We start from the raw sequence: 23040 nt of genomic DNA, 5'->3' as shown, positions 1-23040 counted from the left end.
AAACTAGGGCCCCCTAATATCATAATAGATGAAGCCCCCAAAGCAAATCCACGTAATCAAGTCACTGATGATACTGCAGTGTGATTGATACCTGGGGTAACAAAGATAAACAAATGGTAACCAGGAATAAAGGGATAGACTCTGTTTAAAGGCTCAGGGAAGGTTTCCAAGAGGAAGTAACAATTGACCTAAAAACCAAAAGTGAGTAAAAGACATTCCAGTCAAAGGGAATAGAATAGTGCCTTTGCACAGCATCGTTTATTTTGGAACTAAGCAAATCTCAACAAAATTTGAAAGGAAGAGTAATAAAGACTAGACCACGTAGAGTTACTTGCTGCTGAGGGGAAACTGACATTTACCTGGCACATAGGTATTGAGGCGGCTTAAACTTCAGGAGACCTGCTCATATTTACATTTCCCGTATATTATCTTCAGCTTTATTTCCACCACCACTCCCCAAGTTCAAGTCTTCCTTCTATCAGTACCCTCCTTGCAAGCACAGTGAAAATATGCCTCGTTTTGCCTGCACAGTTATTAATAACGCCCTTCTTCATCCTCAAAAGTATCTGAGTTTGGACAATAAATTGTAGTCACTCTACTTTTGAGTGTCCTTGTCTTTGTTGTGCACAAGAGATTGTGGAGGGGGGTGGTGGCGTTAATGTGAAAGAGATAAAGGTGTTGAAGATAATTCTCAGAATTCTGCCTCGGGAACTGATGATTAACTAGTCGAGAGAGATTTGCCAGCTGAAGGTCACCTGAGAGTTTGCGATAATAGTTGCACCAGGAGCCACTTTGGATTTCTTTCCAGGGAGTAAACACAGCCCTTTGACGTACAGGAACGGGGGTAGAAAGGAAATTAAAGAATAAATCAATGAAAGGCAAAAATACTATTTATAATCAAGAAAAAAGACAATTGCTGAACAGAAAAGTCCCATGTGGAGCTTTGGGCCAGACCATGTGGCAGCAAAATGTGACAATAGTGGGCATAGACTATGCCTGCCTGCTGCGTGCAGAGCGCAGTCTTCTGCTTGCCTTTGTTTTCTTTGCCCCCCTGGCTGGGTAAGAATCCACCAATCCTGGAGTCCACTGAGGTGAACTGATAACATGCATAACTTGTCAGGAAACATGTACAGACTCACTCATTGGCATCACCTGGGAGATAAAGACTGTTTCGAAAGGCGATGATGGAGGAGAGTGAGAACACAGGGGTTCCCAAGGCCGAAGTTCCCACCCCGCCATGCCATCTACAGCCTGCATGGCTGTGAGCAAGTCATTTTCTTTCTCTGGGCCTCAATTTATCATCTAGAGGTCTTGCATATTATTAGCAGCATTCCAGGATTTTGGTGAGGACAATAAAGTGACATCATATATGAGAAGTCCCATGTGAAATATAAAGTGCCATACAGATGCTACATTTTGATATTTTCTTTCATATAGCCTTATTTTTTTAATGTTTATTTATTTATTTTGAGAGGGAGAGAGAGAATTCCCAGCAGGCTCCACAATGCCAGTGCAGAGTCTGACATGGGGCTCGATCCCCCCAAATGCAAGATCATGACCTGAGCTGAAATCAAGAGTCAGACACCTAACTGAGCCACCCAGGCGCCCCTAACCTTATTATTTTTTTTAATTACATAGATACCAAGTTCTCTAGAGTCCATGGCATTTGCTTTAGTCTGTCCCAGTGATGCTGGGCTCTTCTCTTTTGACTGCTACCACATTTCTAGACTCAGAAGAAAGATTAATTCGGTGAAACAAACATATTAACTGCTCACTTTAAAACCAGAGCCTTATGAAGATACAAAGGACTCTCTGCATCAATTCCTTTGAGTCTACCTCTCTCATTGTGACCTGTGACTTCTACCTCAGAGGCATATGATATGGGTCCAACATTGGAATCCAGGGGGCTGGTGTTCATATTAGGAGATCAGTGACCAGTCAAGCTGGACAGGCGGCTGATGCCACATTGAATGAGCTTTGTCAGTCTTTTCTTGCTAGATAGTGATGGATAGAAGCAAACAAATTGTTTCTGTCACCATTTGTGTTCAATGCCCGGGCATAGACTGGAATCCTGCCTGTTGCTTCAAGTGAGTTTTAGAAATTTTTATTAGAAGAATCAGAATGGCAAACATCTATCCCTTGAAGGGGATTTGGCAATAATGAACCCTCTATCAGGCAGAGGGAGCTGCTGAGGAGGGAAGGCTTTTTAAGTAACAAGAAAAGGTACTCCTGACCACTAGTGCAAGGGGGAGCAAATTGCAGCCATTTGGGAAACACATTAATTCTTTCAGGTTACCAGTGCCATGCAGTGTGATCAAAGGGGCAATTAATCAAATGGTGTCTTGAAGGGTTAATGCACCTTTAGCCAAAGACTGTGCTCTTGACTGCACTGAAATCACAGTGGCTTCTTCACAGAGTCATTTAGGTTAGAATATCATGCCATTACCCCCAAAACGAGAGGATGGGAAGAGAAGAATTGAGACAGAGGGAAGAGGGAGAGAATTCTCACGTTGTCATTTTATGGTCTGCTTTTTTTTTGGAGAGAATTTCCCCCTACGATGCTCATTACCATTCCTTCCACGTCACGCCCCCTTGGTCCACAAACAAATACACATAAATAAAAATTGCCATCACTTTCATCAAAGTATATTTGAAGCCCCTGTGAGCTCACAATGTGAAGTGATTAGAACGGTCTAGAGGAGTCTTTAATTAAAGATGCCATTGACAAGATAACAATGGTTTGTGAATGTTGTTAATAGATCTGAATGGAAGGTGGACCCTAATTCAATAAGAGGAAAGTCATCGGTTCATGAGTTTGATTGCGCATTGTAAAGGAACACCACATACTGTAATTATTTTTATTTGTATGTGTCATCATCTCTTTTATTGCCCATGCTGGAAGTAGAAATAACCTGTCCTATTAAGATATTTAATATATATCATCCTTTCCACTTCACTTAGTTATAGCCTCATAAAAATGCTGGGAGAACACACCAGCCCACACTGAGGCTGCCCTCTGTGCTTTCTAAGACAATCCACACACCCTTTAAAAAAACTGAATGACGAACCTCCTAAGTCCCTCAGTTCTAATCTCTGAGCCAAACCAGTAGTAACTTCCTAGGACTCCATAAAGCTGTAGGCAGACATGGAGTCTCATTCCGGAAATAAGGACGGGCATGCTGGTAGCTGACACAGTGGAGATAACCCAAAGGTCAACTGATACCTTGGTCCAGTGGTGTGGTGTCTTGGAGACCACAGGGGACCAGGAAGCAGAAGCAGAGAGATCCCTAGGTTCTGACTTTAAAGTGAACAAGCCACGAAAAGCCAGGTGGTAGACCAAAGAATGCTCCCCTCACCCACCCAAAGATGTCCACGTTCTAATCCCTGGAGCCTGTGAATGTTATCCTACATGGTAAAAGGGACTTTATGGGTGTGATTAAGGTTAAGGACCTTGAAAAGGAGAAATTACCATGCAGGTGGGCTCATGGAAGGGTCCTTATAAGAGGAAGGCGGGAGGGGTGCCTGGGTGGCTCAGTTGAGCTTCTGACTTCAGCCCAGGTCATGGTCTCACGGTCTGTGAGTTCGAGCCCCGCATCGGGCTCTGTGCTGACAGCTCAGAACCTGGAGCCTGCTTCGGATTCTGTGTCTCCCTCTCTCTCTGCCCCTCCCCTGCTCATGCTCTGTCTCAAAAATAAATAAAAACATTAAAAAAAAATTAAGAGGAAAGCAGGAGTATCAGAGACAGGTAAGAAACATGTAGGGGCAGGTGGAACAGGGGTCTCCAGCTAAAAAATTTGAGTGGCCTCTAGAAGCTGGAAGAGGCAAGGAAATGGATTCCTCTCTAGCACCTCAAAAAGGAACACAACCTCTCTGACACCTTCACTTGAGCTCAGTGAGCTTCCGACCTGCAGAACTGTATGATAAAACATCTGTGTTGTTTTAAGCAAGTCTGTGGTACAGCAACAATGGAAACTACCACAAGCTTCTGTTGCAACCAGTGTACCTCAGTGTCCTGCTTTCCTAAGGCTCAGTCCCTACAAATATCCCCTCCTAACTCTCATGCCAGTGTTTTACCTTAGAAATGCCAGGTTTGGGGGAATGTGTCCCGAGGAACATCTGTTCCTTCGACTGCCTGCCTCTGCACATAACCCTCAACCACCACCACTAACAGGAAGGGAGATTCTAGTCCCCTGCTCTATCTCAAGTGAGGTATGACTTTGGCCATGTCACTCCACCCCATGTTATGCCCTGTGTTTCCTCATCTGCACAATGATGGTATGGGGGCTGACAACTTGTAGGTCCTTTCCCAGCCTCAAATAAAATGATCCTAGAAATAGGACTCAGGGTTTGGTCCAGAGGAGTCTGGTTCCCCCATTCAAAATGTAAATGAACTGGGGCACCTGGGTGGCTCAGTTGGTTAAGTGTCTGACTTCACCTCAGGTCATGATCTCATGGTTTGTGAGTTCGAGCCCCGCGTCGGGCTCTGTGCTGACAGCTCAGAGCCTGGAGCCTGCTTTGGATTCTGTGCCTCCTTCTCTCTCTGCCCCTCCCCCATTCATGCTCTGTCTCTCTCAATAATAAACATTAAAAATGTTTTTTTAATAGTAAGTGTAAATGAACAGAAAAGTAGGTATAAAAACTATCCTAGCCGTGTGCTGCATAGACCCACACACCCCTGTTGCCTGTCACTGTAAAGTGTCTCAATGAGCTGTCATTCCACTTCTCCTGGTAGACAAGCTGAACACAAGCCCGACACTGCATGAAAGATGAGGCTTAAATTGTATCTAGGAACTGGTGGTTTACAGGTGATTTGTGATTCCTTTAGTATATTAATTGGTAAACACCTATGCACGTGTGGGTAAACTAGAGCCGTTTAACATATGCAAACACTTTAATCTCTCAGTGTGGTTTTGCTCACATCGCAGCAAACTCAGATACGCACTCTGGTGCCAATTGTAATTCCCCACCTACCCCATCCCCCCTCATGCCATCTCCCCTCCTGTGATCCTATTTCAGATAATGCCGTGTGGGTGACCCAGATCTTTAAACCCTTACCTGGTTGAGCCTTATGCTTCTATCCTCAGTGAATTGTGCTTGTCGCTTGTTGTAATCCACTGTTCTGACTGCTCCTTTCCCCACCCCAACTAATGGAATATAATGACTTGATGAGCTATAGCATTATTTCCATTTATTTATTTATTTTAATGTTTATTTTTGAGAGAGACAGAGACAGAATGCGAGTGGGTTAGGGGCAGAGAGAAAGACACACAGAAGCAGAAGCAGGCTCTGAGCTGTCAGCACAGAGCCCGACGTAGGGCTTGAACCCATGAGCTGTGAGATCATGACCTGAGCCGAAGTCAGACGCTCAACCGACTGAGCCACCCAGGCACCCCGATAACATTATTTTCAGTCACTGCTAATCAACCCTCCCAACCCGACATCCTTGCTTATCAATCCACACGCTGTTTAGAGACAGGAGAGGTAGGACAGTCCCCGTGTGGTTGTCTTTTCCAACACCATAGCATCATCCAAGGCCTTAAGATTGAGTATTTAACCTTGACCAGCCTCCAACTTGCATTTCAGAAACCTTCCCTCTCTATATTTGACAGCTGCCAAGCCCCCACTGTGTGAGGTGTAGCTCTGGCTATTTTCTCAAGATCTACACAACTTTTCTCAAACGTTCATGCCAGGGCTACCTTGCATGTCAGGAAGAAAGGAAAAAGCGTTGGTTCCTGGGCCCTGTCCCAGAAATATGGAATTGAACTCTTAATTGCTGGTGTCCACAAGTATAATTTTAAATAGCTTCCCAAAGATTTATGGACCACTTTATAGTTTCAGGACCATTTAAACACCTTCAAGAAATCTGTGATAAAGAGAATATTTTGCTTAACTTCTCTCTTTTTCCCCTGTTCTGCTCCTCACCCCCTATTCTCCCTTTCCAAAAGTCTTTTCTTAAATGGCAGTTATGGAACAAAAATCCTCAGGTGACCTGGCTGGGGTTGAGTGATGAGCCACGCTGGCTTTCAGGGGCCCATTTCCGTAGGAGGTTCTATGATGTCATTTTCCTGGGGCTCATCTGAAAGGTCTGGTCAGAGCTGGAGAATGAGACAGGTGTCTAATTCAAAACAGCAGAAATAAGAAACCCAAACCCTGTGATTTTCATCCACAGCAATGTTAACATTCAGGTCAATATAGGAGGATTTTAATGAAAAGAGAGAAAGAGAATAATAGTTAACAGTGTGTACCTTCTTGGGTAGGAAACTTAGGAAGCTGGAGCTCCCTTGTTTTCTGAGCTCTAATTTTAAGACTAAGTACAGCTTCCATCTATCTGCCCTTTATGTCTATTCCATTAAAATATGATTTAATTATGTATCGACCCAGGGTCTGGCATAGTAAAACTATCATTACTCTCCTGCCTGCATTCCTGAGTGATACTCTGGGTAAAGGTGATCAAACCTACATTAATCTATAATATAGACCATAAGGAGGAAAGGTGGGAACCGTAATTACCAAGCACAGCATGGCAGACAACAACAACAATGAAAATCTCATCTCGAAATCTGGAGCTGGTTGTTTCCCTTGAAGAGAGTGACGCATTCCCAGCCCAGAATCGGGTCAAGTAACGTTGAGAGCAAAAGCAAAATGTGCGCAGATCCACCTCCAGACCTGCAGTGGTTAGCAGCTGCCACCTCGGAGCCAACCTTGTTCAGCGCGACCTTCGTGGCCAGTGGTGTGCAGGTGGGCGCTGCCGAATGACAGTCACTGTGTGGCTGGCTGGTGTGGCCAGCGTGGCCAAGCTTGGACCAGCTTTGCACTGCCAGCAGCAGCACCCCTCACCCTCCAGCACACGTTTATGCAGAAGTCAGTGACCCCGCTGATTTCATTATAAGAAGTCTAGAAAAATTTTCCCTGGGCCCCTATCTCCATTCATTCATTCATTCATTCAAAAAAAACCCCTATTTTTGACACAACTTCAAACTTAAAGAAAGGTTGCAAGAATAATACCACTTCCAGCCATCCCATACCCATATTCACCAGTGTTGACATCTTACCAGTTGGCTGTATTCTGCTCTCTTCTCTCCATATGTGTACTTGTGTGCATATATGCACAAAATACATATCTACAAACACACAAGTATACATATGTATTCTTGTAACCGTTATGAACAAGATGTCCTTTGATCCCTGGGTACTTGATTGTATATATCCGAAAAAGGAATTATCTTACATAACCGCAGCACAATTTTCAAAATCAGGAAGTTAACAGTGAGACAATTCTATGATCTATCCCACCAACCTTACTCAGATTTCGCCTGTTATCTGAATAACGTCCTTTATATCTACCGTCATATGCCTTTTAGTCTCCTGTAATGTGGAGCAGTTCCTAAGTCTGTCTCTATTTTATGACATGGTCAGTTTTAATTTAAGAGTGCAGATCAGTTCTTTTGCACAATGTCCCTCAATTGGGGCTTGTCTGATTCATAGTTTCCTGTAGCTAGACTCTGATTATATGTTATTGGCAGGAATGTTACAGACGGATGCTACGTTCTTTTCACTGTGTCATATCGGGAGTGATATTCTCTGTCCGTCCATCCCATCGCTGCCAATGTTGACTTTGATAACTTTGGGTAGGTGCTGTCCATCAAGGTTTTGCGCCGTAAAGTAGTATTTTACCCTTTGTAATTAGTAAGTACTAATAAGTACTCAGTACTAAGTACGTACTTACTAGGTAAGTACTAAGTGGGAAGATACTTTCAAACCCTATGAAGAGTTCTTTATTACTTTCCAAGTGTTCACCAAGTAGATTAACATCCATTCATAATTCTTGACTGAATCAAGTATTAATGTGGTTGGTTACCAAATGACTTCCAACATTTATTAGCTGGCTTTCTGTTGCATAGGACAGTTTTCCCTCATTCATTCATATCCATAGATCTCATGAGTTACGTTATTCAATGGGTTACAATCCTATACTACCATTATTTACTTTAATACTCAAAATGTTCCAATTTGGGGCCAGTAGGAACCACTTCAAGCTGGCTCCTCCATTCTTCTCAAGAAATATTTCTGAGTGCTTACAAGTGGCATTATAGACAATGATGAAAGGGAAAAAAAAATCCTTGGCCTCATAGAGCTTACATTCTTGTTTGCGGGAGACAAAAATAAATAAATATGCAAACGGTATATTGCACTAGAGGACAGTAAGTGTTGTGGAGACAAGTGAAGACCAGCTTTGGTGTTGGGAAAGGTCAGGGAATGCCTCGCTAGAAGGCATCATTTGAACAAAGACCTGAAGGGCATGAGGGAGCTGGTGATGTGGCTGGAGGAAAATTTCCAGACAGCACCCAGCACTCCAGAACAGCAGAACAGCTGTGATTCCTGGAGGTGGGAACACGGTGGCATTTTCAGTGGGATCCTGCTAGTTGCCGGTTGAGGACTGACTGTGGGAGGTAAGGGTGGATGCATTGCCAATGTGCCTTAAATTCCCTTAAATAGCACACATCTCTAAGGCCGCGAAATTTTTGTTAAAGCGTATCTCGTTATAATGACAATTTATCGACTTACTTAGCCATCTTCAAAAGCACAGCAGTGCCTGTGAAAATAAGACTCTTAAGGAGGAAGGAAAGGTGGGCATTCAGGGTTGGAGAAGCAGAAAATCTCCACCCGCTGAGCACATATTAGGTGATTTTTAGTTTTATTTATTTTTTTAACTCTCATCAATCTTAGAGTCCATGTTATTTTGCACATAAGGGAAGTGAGGCTCAGAAAGACCTGGCTTTCTCTTCTGCCACGAGGGATGTGGTCTCCAGCACAATGCTGTGAAGAGCACAGGGAGGACACAAGTGGGACCTTAGCATGTTCTTTTATTCACTTTTCTAATGTTCTCTGCAACAACTCTTCTCATGGTTTCCCTTTCTGGAACTGAAAAAAAGTCGCAATGTGAGTCTTTCTGTCTTACCAGATTACCGGGCAAAATGCTCTCGTGGCCATTGGAAGCACCCTTTCCCACCATGAGTGTTTGTGGTTGGGGGCATCATCTCTGCAAAGCTGGCAGAGTTTTCCCCAGAACCCTCAGCTGCACTGTGTAAGCAGAAATTTGAATTCAACAGCCTTGTTTCCATACACTTGCCCAACAAGCCACCTGGCTACACAGTACTAGCTCTTAAATTATTGATCTTTTTATATCCGTAAGTGTTCATAAATATGCATGGCATATGGTAGGCTGGATGGATGGATGGATGCGTGGGTAGGCGGGTGGATGGATGGATGCATGGGTGGGTGGATGTGTGGGTGGGTGGGTGGATATGTGCGTGGGTGGGTGGATATGTGGGCGGATGGATGGATGGGTGGGTCAAACACAAGGAAAAAGACAAGTAGCAAAAGTCGAACAGAACCAGACTTTCCCATGTGCACTAGAGTGTGTGATGCACCATGGTGATTCATATGATGGCTTTGAAGTCACTGCTGTTATTCACAGTTATCATTAGCTCACAGCAATTTTAGAAACCTGTGTTGCCTTTTTTTTTTTTTTTTTTTTGCTTAGCAAGAGCATGGACACTTTCTTGTCATAGGTACTATGGGAAAGCTGAAATGCCATCCATACTGTCCTTATGAATCTTTATTTTGCTCAGACCCAGTTAAAGGCTTCTCTCCCCAGACTTCTGTCCTCAAATGTCCTAAGTCTGTATCCATGACTATACTTGGACTCCATCCCCCCCCCCCCCCACCATCTTTACTTGGGATGTCACAAGAGCCAGCAATTGGACCAGAAATCTGCTAGTGGTTACAGGGAAGGGAAGTGCATCTGGTCACAGAGGGCAGGAGCCCACGTGGAGTCAGAAATTTCAGGTGTATTTTGCAGCTCCATCACTTTGAAGACTTCTCTGTGACTTTATGCTGTTAACACCTGCCTCCACAGGTGTGTGAAGAGCTTTAATTAATATTGGTAAATCTCCCTGATTGCCATAGGTAGAAGATGGCAGAAAGGGATAAATGATTATTAATCTTGGGGAAGAAAAACGGTGAGATTTAAGTTTTGCTCCTTCCCCAGAGACCTACACCCACAGACACTGTTTTCATGGTAGGAGGATTAGATATAAATCTTGATTTACTTCCTTTGCACTTGTGGAAATGCCCAGTGCCTGTTTAATGCAAAGCTCCCGTTCCCTGCTCTGCCGAAGACTCGCCGTGCTCTGCCTCTGATTCCTAATGCTGTTTAAGTTGTTACGGAGAGGAGCCTTGCTATTCACGAGTGTGAGAGTTCATCTAATTAGCTGATTTCAGTTCATTTGGCATTAAATAATTCCCCAAATTCCCATATGTTTGAACAATATGTTCAACAAGGGGGATGATTCTCTGAAAGCAATTAAATCGTTCTTTTAGGAGAGCTTGTCATCGGTCACTCATAAGCATCCCTGCCTTTCCTGCCTGTGATGAACGCAAACAGCAATTACACGGAAAGCGCTTAACCTTCTCTAATGGCCGCTGGCAGGCATCCACATGCAGGCTGCTGCTTCTGGCGGCTTGTAGCTCGCGCTGGAATTTTACATTCCCCCCCCTCCCCGAACCTCAAGTATATCGTTCTAGGCTGTTCAGAGAGCGTTTGTTCTTGCTAATACACTACTTTCCAACCCCGCCCGCCTTGCTTGCCTGCTCTGCTTAAAGGTGCATGCAGACATATTTTCAGTGCACCTGTAGCCCTGGTCGTATGGGAGGAACTGTCCACTTTGGACTACGGTTGCCTAGGTGGAAGACTGAATGTTTTAAGTCTGTCTTCAGGGCTTCCTGGAGAAGGAAGGGGATAGTGTATTCACATTCAGGGCTGTTTTAGATAGAAGATGCTCCCGCCCACTTATTCACCTGGACTTCTCTTGCAGAGCATATTAGGAATCGTAAGCTATAGGATGGCCGTTCCTATCTTGAGAGAGAACAAGCAGTGTCAACTAAAGCATTTCAGAAATTAATAACATGTTAGATATACTCCCAGAAAAACTGTGTGTTTATACAAGACCATGGAAAAGGGGGTATCTTTTAGTGCTAAATTCCATCTTCTATCTTGCTCAAGGGGTTGCTTTCTTAATGAGGGATGACATATTTAAATGCCCTTCCTAAGTCGGGTAAGAGAAAACTTCAGTAATAAATAACACCAATCCTAGCTCTCATGTAGCATTGTCCATCTGAGAGTCTTAAATTGCTTTGTTGTCTATATTCTGTAACACTGTATTCTTACAAGTGAAAAATACAGCCCTCTCCCCAGGGGAAAAAAAAAGTCAGCTTGTTCAAAAACACATAAGCAGTTGGGGGAAGAATGAGCAGACTTTGGGGTTCTTCGCATCATTTGGGAGCAGAGATTAAAACCAAAAGACAGGAAAATGAAAGAAACATTCAATGAGGTGATATCATTTCCCTTTAGTTAAATTTCCCTTTCTTTTGTTTCATGACTATTCCCAGTCAATAATTCACAGTCCAGAGAAATGTGAACACTAGGTTTAGATGGAATGACTTTGACTTTAGAACTAAAATAGGAAAGAATTGAAAGATATACATTTATGTATTTGGTGGCGCACATTTATAACTGTCTCCTGCGCGATCACTATATAACCTGTGTGTTTATGCATTGGCAGAAAACAAAGGTTTTCGAAAGCAGAAGTGACACACTCAATCTGGGCATATTTGACGCATTGCTTTGTTCCCTAATAAGTTGTTTTACTAGCATTAAAAAATATTTGTAGATTGTGTTGTTGGGAGAAAGGGATCAGTCGTTCCTATAAAGCCCTCAGCTTCGGTCGTTGACAACGTCATCAACAAGAATAAGAATTCAGCAGCCGGCGTGTGGCATACCAACCAGGTGTTTGCTGTATTCTATTCTGCCTATATTTCTGAAGAAGCACTTCTCATTTCGTCACAACCTAGATTTGAAACCTAAGCTAAACTCGGTCCATGTGCTTGAGTGGTTCAGAATAAATGGCTGTTGCCCAGACCAGCCATGTGCATGTAAGGTGCCGTCCAGGAGAGAATCCTGGGAAACAGTTTTGCTCAACCTGAAGAAAACCCCAGTCTGTAACTAACTTCTCATTGAAACGTACCCCCTTCTTTACATGCTTCTTGAATCCTTTCCCAACCATCAAGCCTCCAGTCGGATGGATCTGAGGTGCTCCTGAGTCCTGAAGTCACCTGTGGCCCCCCAGACATGACTGTCACCACACCCTTTGCATTGACCATACCACACTGTGCGGACGTCAGTTCTGAGCACTGGAACATCCATTTAAAGAAGAGGACGCAGCAGGGCAAGTGGGAGGTGAGACCCTATTCTTCCTTTATAAAAAATGAGATTTGGTTTTCACCTATGGAATAGATTTAACCTTATGTTCTCTTAACACGAGTCTGCTGTGAAATCTGTAAGCATTTTCTTGTTTTTTCAAAGGGTTGATGGTGTGTGTTTTACAACATCCTCAAGGTACTGGCTAGTGTTTTTCCATGATAATGGAAAAGAGGAGGAAGGGAGGATCTGGGGCTTTTCTGTTTGGTTTTAGAATACATCACTCGTATGTATTTACTCACACAGGCATGTTACCTTTATGTGCCCATCCTTGGTCCATAAAACCGTTACTTCTGTCCTTCCTCCCAGACCATGTGTCCCTGTCTGAATTGACTTTCCCTGTCATCTCTGTGGAGACAGAGAGGAGGCTCAGGGCACACAGGTGGTGTTCATAAAAGAAACTTCTGTCTGACTTTACCATCATAGGGATTATAACATGTTGAAATGTTCAGCAACACAGTAGTTGGCTAACTGTATTTTGATGCATTAATGAATGCACTGAAAATTATTGAGCGTCTGTCTCCCTGTGGATATGAGTACATTTGAAAGAGATACAGCACAAGGAGAGAACAGAAGAGAGGGGCAATAAAATGAGAAAGCATGTGAGGAAGGTAACAACAAGAGACGGATACAACAGAGATTGCAGTGGAATTGCTATTTTTATGTGAAACCTCTGATTTATTTGATAGGGATTCCTTTTCTGTCTGTCTGAAGTCAGTTTGCATGAAAGCAGGTGAATTATCTTGCTGGAACACAGTGACCTGCTCCTGCTAGCCTTGGGATCTTACCTCCCAGGAGGTGCTCCCAGCAAAAGGAATAAAAGGAAAATCTTGTTTCTTTAGGAGAAGAAAATTCCCATTTGCTACAAATGGATTACATTTACCCTGCCCAGCTATCTCTGAACTGGCCTGTACTCTTTGCTGAAAATGCATTCTGCTATTTATTCGGTCCTGGTACAACCAGGGGCACATTTCCCAGGCATGATAGCCCATGGGCTATTTATTCCATGGGCTTCATAAAGGGGCCAATTTTGCTCTTTTTTCCATTATGTTTTGCTTTGCCTTGATTTTTACCATTTCAGTTTTTCTGTTGAGCACTTCCTCACAAGCTTTTCATCCAGATGGTGTTATATTTATGCTCTCCCCAACCAGTCACACACACCAAAGTTCTTATCAAGGACGGGGAAGTATTCTAGCCATTTTATTGAAACCGTTTATTTAATGGTCCCTCATGAATGAATCCGGTAGAAAGAGGATAAAATATTTGAGAGAAAAGAAGTATTACCTTCACAATATTGGAAGATATCTTCAGAAATAGACCTTTTTCAAAACAAAGTTTGCTTTCGACTGTTAAAGATTTTCATAAATTGGGCACTGAACAAATCACTGAAAAAAGGAGAACTTTGGAAATGAAGTTTGTTGTAACCTATAGAATTTCAATTAACTTAATATAACTCTCTCGTAAGTTCCCTAGATGAGCAGTTACAATGTATTTTGATAGAAAAAAGAGCATTCAACGTCAAGAAAAACAGGACAGTAAAAATATTCTGAAAAAAATCATGTATGTCCATGCAAAGTCATTGTTAAATCACATATTCTTTCCAAGCTGAGAGAATTTAAAACACCTTTTCCCAACAGGAAGTGATGTCAGTGGAGGATGAGTCCACATCCTGTTACTGCCTTTTGGACCCCTTTGCATGTCATGTGCTCCTGGACAGCTTTGGGACCTACGCCCTCACCGGAGAACCAATCACAGACTGTGCCGTGAAGCAACTCAAGGTGGCGGTTTTTGGCTGCATGTCCTGTAACTCTTTGGATTACAACTTGAGAGTCTACTGTGTGGACAATACCCCTTGGGCATTTCAGGTCAGCCTTTTCTCTAGAATTCTTTTTTTTTTTTTAATTTTTTTTTTAATGTCTATTCATTTTTGAGAGACAGAGAGAAAGAGACAGAGCATGAGCGGGGAAGGGGCAGAGAGAGAGGGAGACACAGAATCCGAAGCAGGCTCCAGGCTCTGGGCTGTCAGCACAGAGCCCGATGTGGGGCTCGAACTCAGGAACTGAGAGATCATGACTCGAGCAGAAGTCAGACGCTCAACCGACTGAGTCACCCAGGTACCCCTAGAATTCTCCTTTTGGTGTCATGAAAGCCTGAGGTCTCCCAAAGATCGGTATCAATAGAGAATTCTGTTGCTGAGGGTCTGCAAAATGAAGCCACCTCACTGGCTTGGTGGGGATACCCATCTTGAAGCAAGAGTTGTGTTACTATACGTCTAACAATGCTGAGTTCCAAGGACATGAGGTAGCTGGCACTCAAGAAGAGACAAGGGTTAAATAAACACATATAGAGAACATTGTGTGCTGAATGATAAACTGACTACAGGAGTAATCAGAATTCAGAAAACAGAGACTCCAGGGTACGTGGGTGGCTCAGTCAGTTAAGCGTCTGACTTGGGCTCAGGTCATGATCTCATAGTGTGCGAATTTGTGCCCTGCATTGGGTTCTGTGCTGACAGCTCAGGGCCTGGAGTCTGCTTCTGATCCTGTGTCTCCTTCTCCCTCTGCCCCTCCCCGACTCGTGCTCCCACTCTCTCTCCATCTCAAAAATAAATAAATATTTTTAAAAAAAGAACAGAAAAGAAATAGAGATATTGGAGAACAGTCTCTGCGAGCCCTTAGTCAACCTTCATGAATGGGTGTGACTTAGTAGCAAAAGAGAAAGGGCCACCATGTCAAGAAAGTAGAATAGCATGAGCCCCAGGAACAGTAAGAGTTACTTGATGTGCAGAAGGCAGTGAGAAAATCGCTTAAACCACCTAAAAGTTGTAGTTAGGGAACAACAATTATAAATCATACCTATCAGCAGGCAGTCATATTATATCCTGGATACACAACCTATTAATAATTAGGGCTACTAGGGCAGAGATAGTTCAAGGTTCCTTTCCATTTTGGGTACTTTCAATCACATAAAATTCATTTTAAATTAGCTACTCGCGAAGAGTGAGAGGTTATTAATAGCAAGGATAATGCAGGAGTGCCTATGTAAGCTTTGCCCATATATAAATAGCCTAGCTCTCCTGACCCACCTCATCCCAGATCCCTGCTATTCCAGTCCTGGATCATTAAGTCCATTATGCAGAGCATTCCTCAGTAACTAGCTTTTAAGACACTGAACTGGAAAACTCATGTTTACCAATAGAAGAGCTACAACGACCTGAATCCTGAGCATAAGCCAGTAAAGGTGACGCAGTGCCACCTGTGTTCCTGAACCTTCCCTGACTATCTCTTAAGTAGCACAGGGCATTTTTGAAAGGCACACTTAGGGGCACCTGGGTGGCTTAGTCAGTTAGCGTCTGACTTCAGCCCAGGTCATGATCTTGCATTTTGTGAGTTCGAGCCCTACATCAGGCTCTGTGCTGACAGCTCAGAGCCTGGAGCCTGCTTCTGATTCTGTGTCTCCCTTTCTCTCTGCCCCTCCCCTGCTTGTGTGCTCTCGCTTGCTCGCTCTCTCTCTCAAAAATAAACATTAAAAAAATTTGTTTTAAAAAGGCACACTTAATATATGGCTGCATAAAAGAGCCTTTTATCAGAGGGGTGCCATTTTTTAGAGGAAAGAACTTCAGTGTAAGTAGTTAAATCTCATCGTATGATAGCTATTTGATAATCTTCATCTTCTCTTGCCACCCCTAATAAGAACATTTTTCAAAAATAAAATACTTAACAGATGTTTGGCAATCAAAAACAAAGAGTGAGGGGCTCCTGGGTGGCTCCGTTGGTTAAGTATCCGACACTTGGTTTCAGCTCAGGTCATGATCTCCCAGTTCATCAGTTCGAGCTTCGCACTGGGGTCTGTGCTGATAGCTTGGAACCTGCTCAGGATTCTCTCTTTCCTTCTCTCTCTGCTCCTCCCTTTCTCTTTCTCTCTCTCTCTCAATCTCTCTCTCTCTCTCTCTCTCTCTCTCTCTCTCAAAATAAATAAATACATAAAGAAACATTAACAATTAAAAAGAAAAAAAAGAATATGGGGCACCTGGATGGCTCAGTCAGTTAAGCATCCAACTCTTGATTTCGCCTCAGTTCATGATCTCATGGTTGGTGAGATTGAGCCCCATGTCAGGCTTGGAGCTGGGAGTGGAGCCTGCTTGAGATTCTCCCTCTTTCTGCCCCTCCCCTGCTCACACCCTCTCCATCAAAACACAAAACAAAACAAAGAATGAACTGAGACCCTTGCTACCACTGAATAGTTGTAAAATGCATCATGACCCAAGTTTGATGTTTAGTAATTCAGCTGGATTTTGAAGGCTGAGTAAACTAAAGGGAACATGGGGTGCCTTGGAGCATTTCCAGCCCCCAGGCTCATAGGGGTAACCTACTGCCAACCAGTGTGCCCGTGAGGACCCATTCATCACATTGGCCTTGGAAGTCAGCCCTCATAACCAGTTTGGTCTCGCTTTGAATAATGCTCATGTATATCATATACCAGTGAGTTAGACATTTGCCTAAAGAAAAAAACTGAGTGACTTTCAGATCGTCTATTTTCATTCCTGGTGACTGCTACCAGATTCTACAACAGCTCAACTGTTCACAGATGACTGTGAACTTCAGTGGAAGTCACGAAAATGAGGCCCTAAACACAGCTTTTCAAACCACTATCCTTTCCTATGGGTAATATACAACTTCTTCATCAGTGCTGGGGAAAATGGCGTTCTGCGTCTAAATTGAATCCAAATATCTTTATGTCATCACTTAGGGATATTTTTTAAAGCACGTTAATTTTGCTTTAGAGAGATGTTTTCCAGTAGAAATTCTTTTGACCCCATTTGTCATCATCTATTTACCTCCAGTGATTCTCTTTCCTATTATGTCAAATAAAGCTGATTTTAAAATTGGCTTTGGTTGTACTTGTTATTGACAGGATGTATGTGACAGCTGTCATGAGCAGCAAAGGCCATGCTTTCCCCTGGGGTTGTGAGAGAGTGTCAGCCTTGGTTGAATAACTCTTCTGGCCCACAGAAAGATTAAAACGTAACTTGTAGCTTTTTGGAACACAGTCATTTACTCTGCAGCCTTAGTGTCTGGGTTTTCTGTTTCAGAAAGCATTTGGCTTTCTGGATTCTTCCCTTACCAGGTAAACATGTTCAAGACCTTCTACACAGGTTCATTTAAAGTACCTTAATATCCCAGATCATCTGTGTCACATTTTTCATGGCATCATCTGTGGCATTTAATTGGAGGAGAAAATTCTATAGTTACTAACCCATTAAAACCATTCCATTTTAGGAAAGCCTTAGCAACAGTTTACTTTTTGAACCTCTAGCAGACTTCACACATTGATATTAGTTCCCCCAACTTATGTGGTGAGAGCTGAATATACTAGATACAGTGATGATTCATGGTCTATAACTCTGATGGAACCCTGACTTCTTAATCAAAAGTAATGTCATTTTTCCAGAAGCAAAATTCTGCCGCAATTGCCTATTCTGGAATTAGCCTCCGTTATCACTGTGATAAAAATGTTTTGTTGTGATTTGGAAATAGATACAAGCTTGGTCGCGATCGTTGCTATATTTATCTCAGTGCATCTTCCGTATCTCAAAGAAAGAACACCTATGGGCCCAACTAGGACTGTCCTCCTCACCAAGAAAGAAGCCTGGTTGAAGATCATGGGGACATCTTTCATTCATAGCTCACTGGGAAGTTAAGTCCAATAAAATACTGAAAATTTCCCCCCTCACTGGAACCCTTGGAAGGAAGACAGTTTCCAGACCCAAGTCTTCTGTCCTCTTAGAACCAAGCAAGGGTCTGGCAACGTTATGGTCCCACCAAACAGTATTCCTTCAGAAGATTTTAGTACTCAGACATGTTGTCCCTTTCCAGACATCCCCTTGTCCCCTATACCTCCTGCAGGCCTGCTATGCTGGCTTCTCCTTTGCTCCTGGGCTATATCATCTGAACAATAGTACCAGTTTCTCTGAATGTGAAAAACAAAATACCTCATACAACTCATTGAGGCATAATTTAGTTTCAGGTTTTTGAAGATCTGTTTTGATAAATACATTTACAGCTATCTCTAGGAAATTAAATCGTCTCAGATATGCTTCTGTTGTGTTGTGTTTTGTTTTGTTTTAATAAAAATCTGCCCTAAGGTGAGAGGAGAGTAAGAGAACAAGCAATGACTTCTGTCCTTCCTGCCACAATGTTTCTGCGATGATTAGAGCTGCCATTTTATATGTGTGTGTTTGACATCGCCCCCTTTCAAACCAAGGGTTGAGGAATGATGGCATATTTACGAAGCAGCAACATTTTACGACCTAGGTTTTTGTTATCGTGCTTTATCTCTTTCCCTCTCCCTCACCACACACGTATGCACACACAGCTCAAACAAACCTTGACACAGGGAAGGCAAGGAATTAAGCACTTGCCCCATCTTAGACAGAAAAAAGGAAAAACGACTCGTTTTCTTCTCCACTGCTCCCAGCTCTCCTATTCAGTACCTCTCGGTACTCATTACTTACTTGGCATTAATGTGGATTTAGAATCTAATTTCAAAGGATTTCCTCCAGATGTAGTTCTTGTGTTTATCAATAATGCAACCTTGGGAAATATTGTTCATGTAAAGCATTTAAAGGAAAACACCACAGCGACACAATTTCTGTGTGTGTGTGTTTGTGTGCACATGCTTAAGTTCAAACAGTTTTGTCTCATAAATATGTAAATTCAGCCTGCCTGTTTTAGTATCCCTGAAGCACACCTGAATATTGCTGCCTGTCTCATTAAATCAACATAAAGAGCTCACTGAGGCACAAAGCCCAGGTTTCTCCTGGCCACAACTCCGGGAACTGAATAACTAACAGCCCCCAGTGTGAAATGAGGAGGCAGACAGACTAGAACCAGCACCAACCCTCGCCTTTGGGTACACTTTATAGACAAGAAACTGGCCAGAACCTATTTTCGAGTTTAATTAATGCAGATATCAATTTAACAATAGAACCAGAGATTTACCATAAGGTCCTTGCCATATAGGAACCAGAGAGAAAAAAATCAAATGAGGATCATGCCTCACACTCAGGGTAATATATCCACTGAATGAATGACTCACAACCCGCTCAGCAGAACTGTTTGTATCACTGATTCTCTAACTTATCTGGGCATCAGAATCATCTTTAAAAATACAGAGGTCAAGGCCCAGCCCCGAGGGGACTGCAATAGGTTGTGGGCAAAACTGGGAACTCTGTGCTAAGTATAATTTATTATATTTGGGGAGTGTTTTAAAACGTTTACTCAGGAGTTTATTTCTTTAACTCTGAAGCCAGTTGTGCCTTGAAAAATAGATAAATATGATGATTAGTTCATTATTGGGCTTCTTCGTCTTAATAACTGCTTGTTTTGTTACAGAAGAACTATAATTGCTTATTATTCTCTGCAAAATCGTGAGACCCCATTAGTTGTAGGTAGTTGGTTCAATGGGTGGAAAGGAAACAAGCTAAAAACAGCAAAAATAAATCATGGTTGTATTTATATTAGGGGCCCTAAAGCAGAAATTTTTAAAAGGTACCATTTTCCTCTGTGATAATTATAAGTAGACATCTATTAAATTTCTAATGTTCTCCATTCTGCATTTCAAGGAATGTTAGACAGTATGTATAACAGTAGTGCAAATACAGACGAATTTATGTTATCTTTATATATATCTTGCACCATTGAAAAATTATCTATGGGGGCCCCTGGGTGGCTCAGTCGGTTAAGCAGCTGACTTCAGCTCAGGTCATGATCTCACCGTTGGTGAGTTCGAGCCCTATGTTAGGCTGTGTGTTGACAGCTCAGAGCCTGGAGCCTGCTTCCGATCTGTGTCTCCCTCTCTCTGTGTCCCTTCCCTGCTCATGCTCTCTGTCTCCCCCTCAAAAATAAATAAACTCTCTCAAAAATAAATAAACATTAGAAAAATTATTTATGGGATAGAGTTCATAATAGTCTGATCTTCACATGACTCTAAAAAAAAAAAATTGAGCATAGCATAGAAAAAGGCAGGGAAATGTAGAAGAAATACTGGACCATAGTCAGGTTGCCCTGTTTTAGTCTTAGCTCTGTCACTAACCCTATAGCTTTAGGAAGATGGCTGTCTTTGGGACTGGGAGTGGGCTCCATATTTTCATCTGTACATAAGGTACGTGGTGATTTAAAACCGAAGTCCTCTTCTGTGATGAGGCCGTGTAGTTTCCAAATGTGAAAACAGCCTAGCTCTCCACTAAGGAATGTGTGACCTTGCACAAGGCCCTTCATCTTCTGACCTCAGTTTACTTCTCTGTACATGCAGGCAAGTTAGATTTTTAAAGGAAAGGGGTATTAGAGATCCTAGTCAAATATACTTTGAGGAGTCCACACTGTTGTTACTCTGTGGCTTTAATGTGGTTTTAATAAGCACACTTCTTATTCGTGATTGTTTCTAACCTCACGCCAGAATTTGCAGAAAAGAGGTTAATATACGGTCACATGCTGACTATTTTGCTTGGCCATGAATAAGCCCAGCTAAGGAGTAGAAGCCTAAAGAAAATAAGTAACTTGCCCAAGATCACATGGAAAATTGATTGGAATCGTGTGCCTCCACATTCAGTTTATAAGATTCATACTCCTCACAGTGTATGTAGTCTCAGAAGATTCTTATGCTCCTTAAAATCTGAATATCAATGATCAATGATCAATGATCAAAGCCCTTAGCACAGTAAGCGAGAATTCATGATTTGGTCACTGCCCTACATTTGCATCATCTTCAGCCACTCGCTGTCTACCCTAATCTATCCCATCTCTGTCTCATCTCCGTCCTTTTGGGCCTATCCTGCTCACTGCCCGGAGTGCACACCCTCTTCCTTTTTCTATAGCTTGCTCTGTATTTACTTCCAGGCTCAGCTTGAATATCACTTCTTCTGTTGATTTCCCAGTTCCTTTCCTGGCCTCTCCTCCCATTTGACAAGGCTATACCCTCTGCCTTCCCTTAACCTCCAAGGCATCCCTGTATTTGTAAGAGTCAGATACTATATCATAATCCGATGCCTGCTATTCTGTCACTAGACTGTGAGCTGCCTGGTGGCAGACACAGTTTTCTTTCTATAAACTTAGAGCCCCCATCAAACATAGCTCTCCAGTGGACACTCATTAAATCTCAACAAGGAACCGGTGACCAGTATCTGTAAAAGGCCTCAAGTCAGCATTGGGAATGGATTCCCTCTCCTCCCCACCCTACCATGTTCCATCCACTTTTTATGACCCCCAACAGATGCCGGCCACCATGTTGTCCCGCCCAACTCCTAGACCCACAATGTTAGGAATTACCCAGCACTGCGCTGTTCAGCACAGTAACAACTAACCACATATGGATACTTAAATGTAACTTGATTTAAAGGACAAATTCAGTTCTCTACTCGCGGTAGCCGTATTTCAAGTGCTTAATAGCCACGTGGCCAGTGGCCACCACATTGAGCAGCACACACACAGAACACTGCCAACATCACGGACAGTTCAGCGCTGGCTTAAGAGCCCCCAAGAAACACCCCTCTCACTAAAATGAAGAACTGGAGACAATGACCTTGCAATTGAATCGTTTAGTCCTGAGAAAAAGATACTAGCAACCAATTAAGAGTTGCATATATGTGATGGATAAAAGCTGGACAGCTGCATCTTAGTAAGAAAGGTTTTTATTACTGTTATTCTGTACATAGGCAAGAGTCGGACAAGATAACCTCTGTAGCTGCTTTTACTCACTGATAATTGAAATGTAAGTTTTATTGTATTTATAAGCCTATTTGCCTGACTTCTCACAATCTCTTTTTAGAATCTGGGAAGATTATAGGACAGAATTAAAGGATCTCAGTTTTCTTATTTATGGTAACGCTGCAAGGGAATTATAAGTCAATTAATGGTGATTTTAAGAAATAGATTTAGGGAGATCTCTCTTATCTCCAGGAACACTAACAGCCTCACCCCAGTTGGGAGTTTAACCTTTTACAGAATTGATGTCTGTTATTTTATTTGGCTTGTCATCTCTCTAGTGATGATTCTAAGCACCACAGATTCAGGATGAATTAAATGGTTTGCTCAATGGAATGGAGGTGAATTGCGTTTGTGTTAAATGTAATTATAAAGAATTCTCAGCAAAAGATAATAGGAGTGTTTATCTTCAGGAACCAGTTTTCTTTTTTCTGAGCTAAACCGAACTTGGTAAACAACTTACTTTCTCTTGGCCTTTTGGCCCAACTTTTATTAACATTATTATAAATACAAATGATACACACACCCTGTAACATTTGTTCTGAACTGAAGAATAAGCGTTACATAATGCCTGTGTTCGTGACCAACACATGACAGGGCAGAGGGGGCACTGCTCCTACTGTCGGTGTGAAATGTGAACCCATCCCTTGATTATGGTCCTGGCAAATGAAATTCACACAGCCCTAGAAACCCCACAGTATAACTGTTTGCTAGCGGTAGGGGAGGTCTTTGAGTTTTAAAGAAAGGCATGGCATGTTTAGAAGCCTAAGCAATGCAAATAATGGAAAGCAACCATTTCTTCCTGCCCAGATCCTTCTTAGCAGCTTTTCATCCTTAGTCCTGACCTTGCAAGGCTAGAGGGGTATACAAGAAGTGTGTGTCTTTCATGCTGTCTATTTCTGGGAGACACCTGGGAGTGAGCATGCCTACCTATGGAAAGAAATGTGGCAGAAATTGGTT

General features: G+C 42.6%; 1 protein-coding gene across 5 annotated transcripts in view; it reads left to right on the top strand.

The window, feature by feature from the left end:
• UNC5D (unc-5 netrin receptor D) overlaps nucleotides 1-23040 on the top strand; it is a 547712-nt gene that overhangs the window by 498500 nt on the left and 26172 nt on the right. For all 5 annotated transcript variants that reach the window (XM_042934906.1, XM_042934905.1, XM_042934910.1 and 2 more), the window contains 2 exons: nucleotides 12130-12298; nucleotides 13957-14184. In XM_042934906.1, coding sequence (XP_042790840.1) covers nucleotides 12130-12298; nucleotides 13957-14184 — 397 coding nt within the window. The remainder of the gene's footprint in view (nucleotides 1-12129; nucleotides 12299-13956; nucleotides 14185-23040) is intronic.

This window comes from Panthera leo, chromosome B1 (genome assembly GCF_018350215.1).
Source record: "Panthera leo isolate Ple1 chromosome B1, P.leo_Ple1_pat1.1, whole genome shotgun sequence".
NCBI lineage: Eukaryota > Metazoa > Chordata > Mammalia > Carnivora > Felidae > Panthera > Panthera leo.
This window is presented reverse-complemented; position numbering and strand designations above follow the sequence as displayed.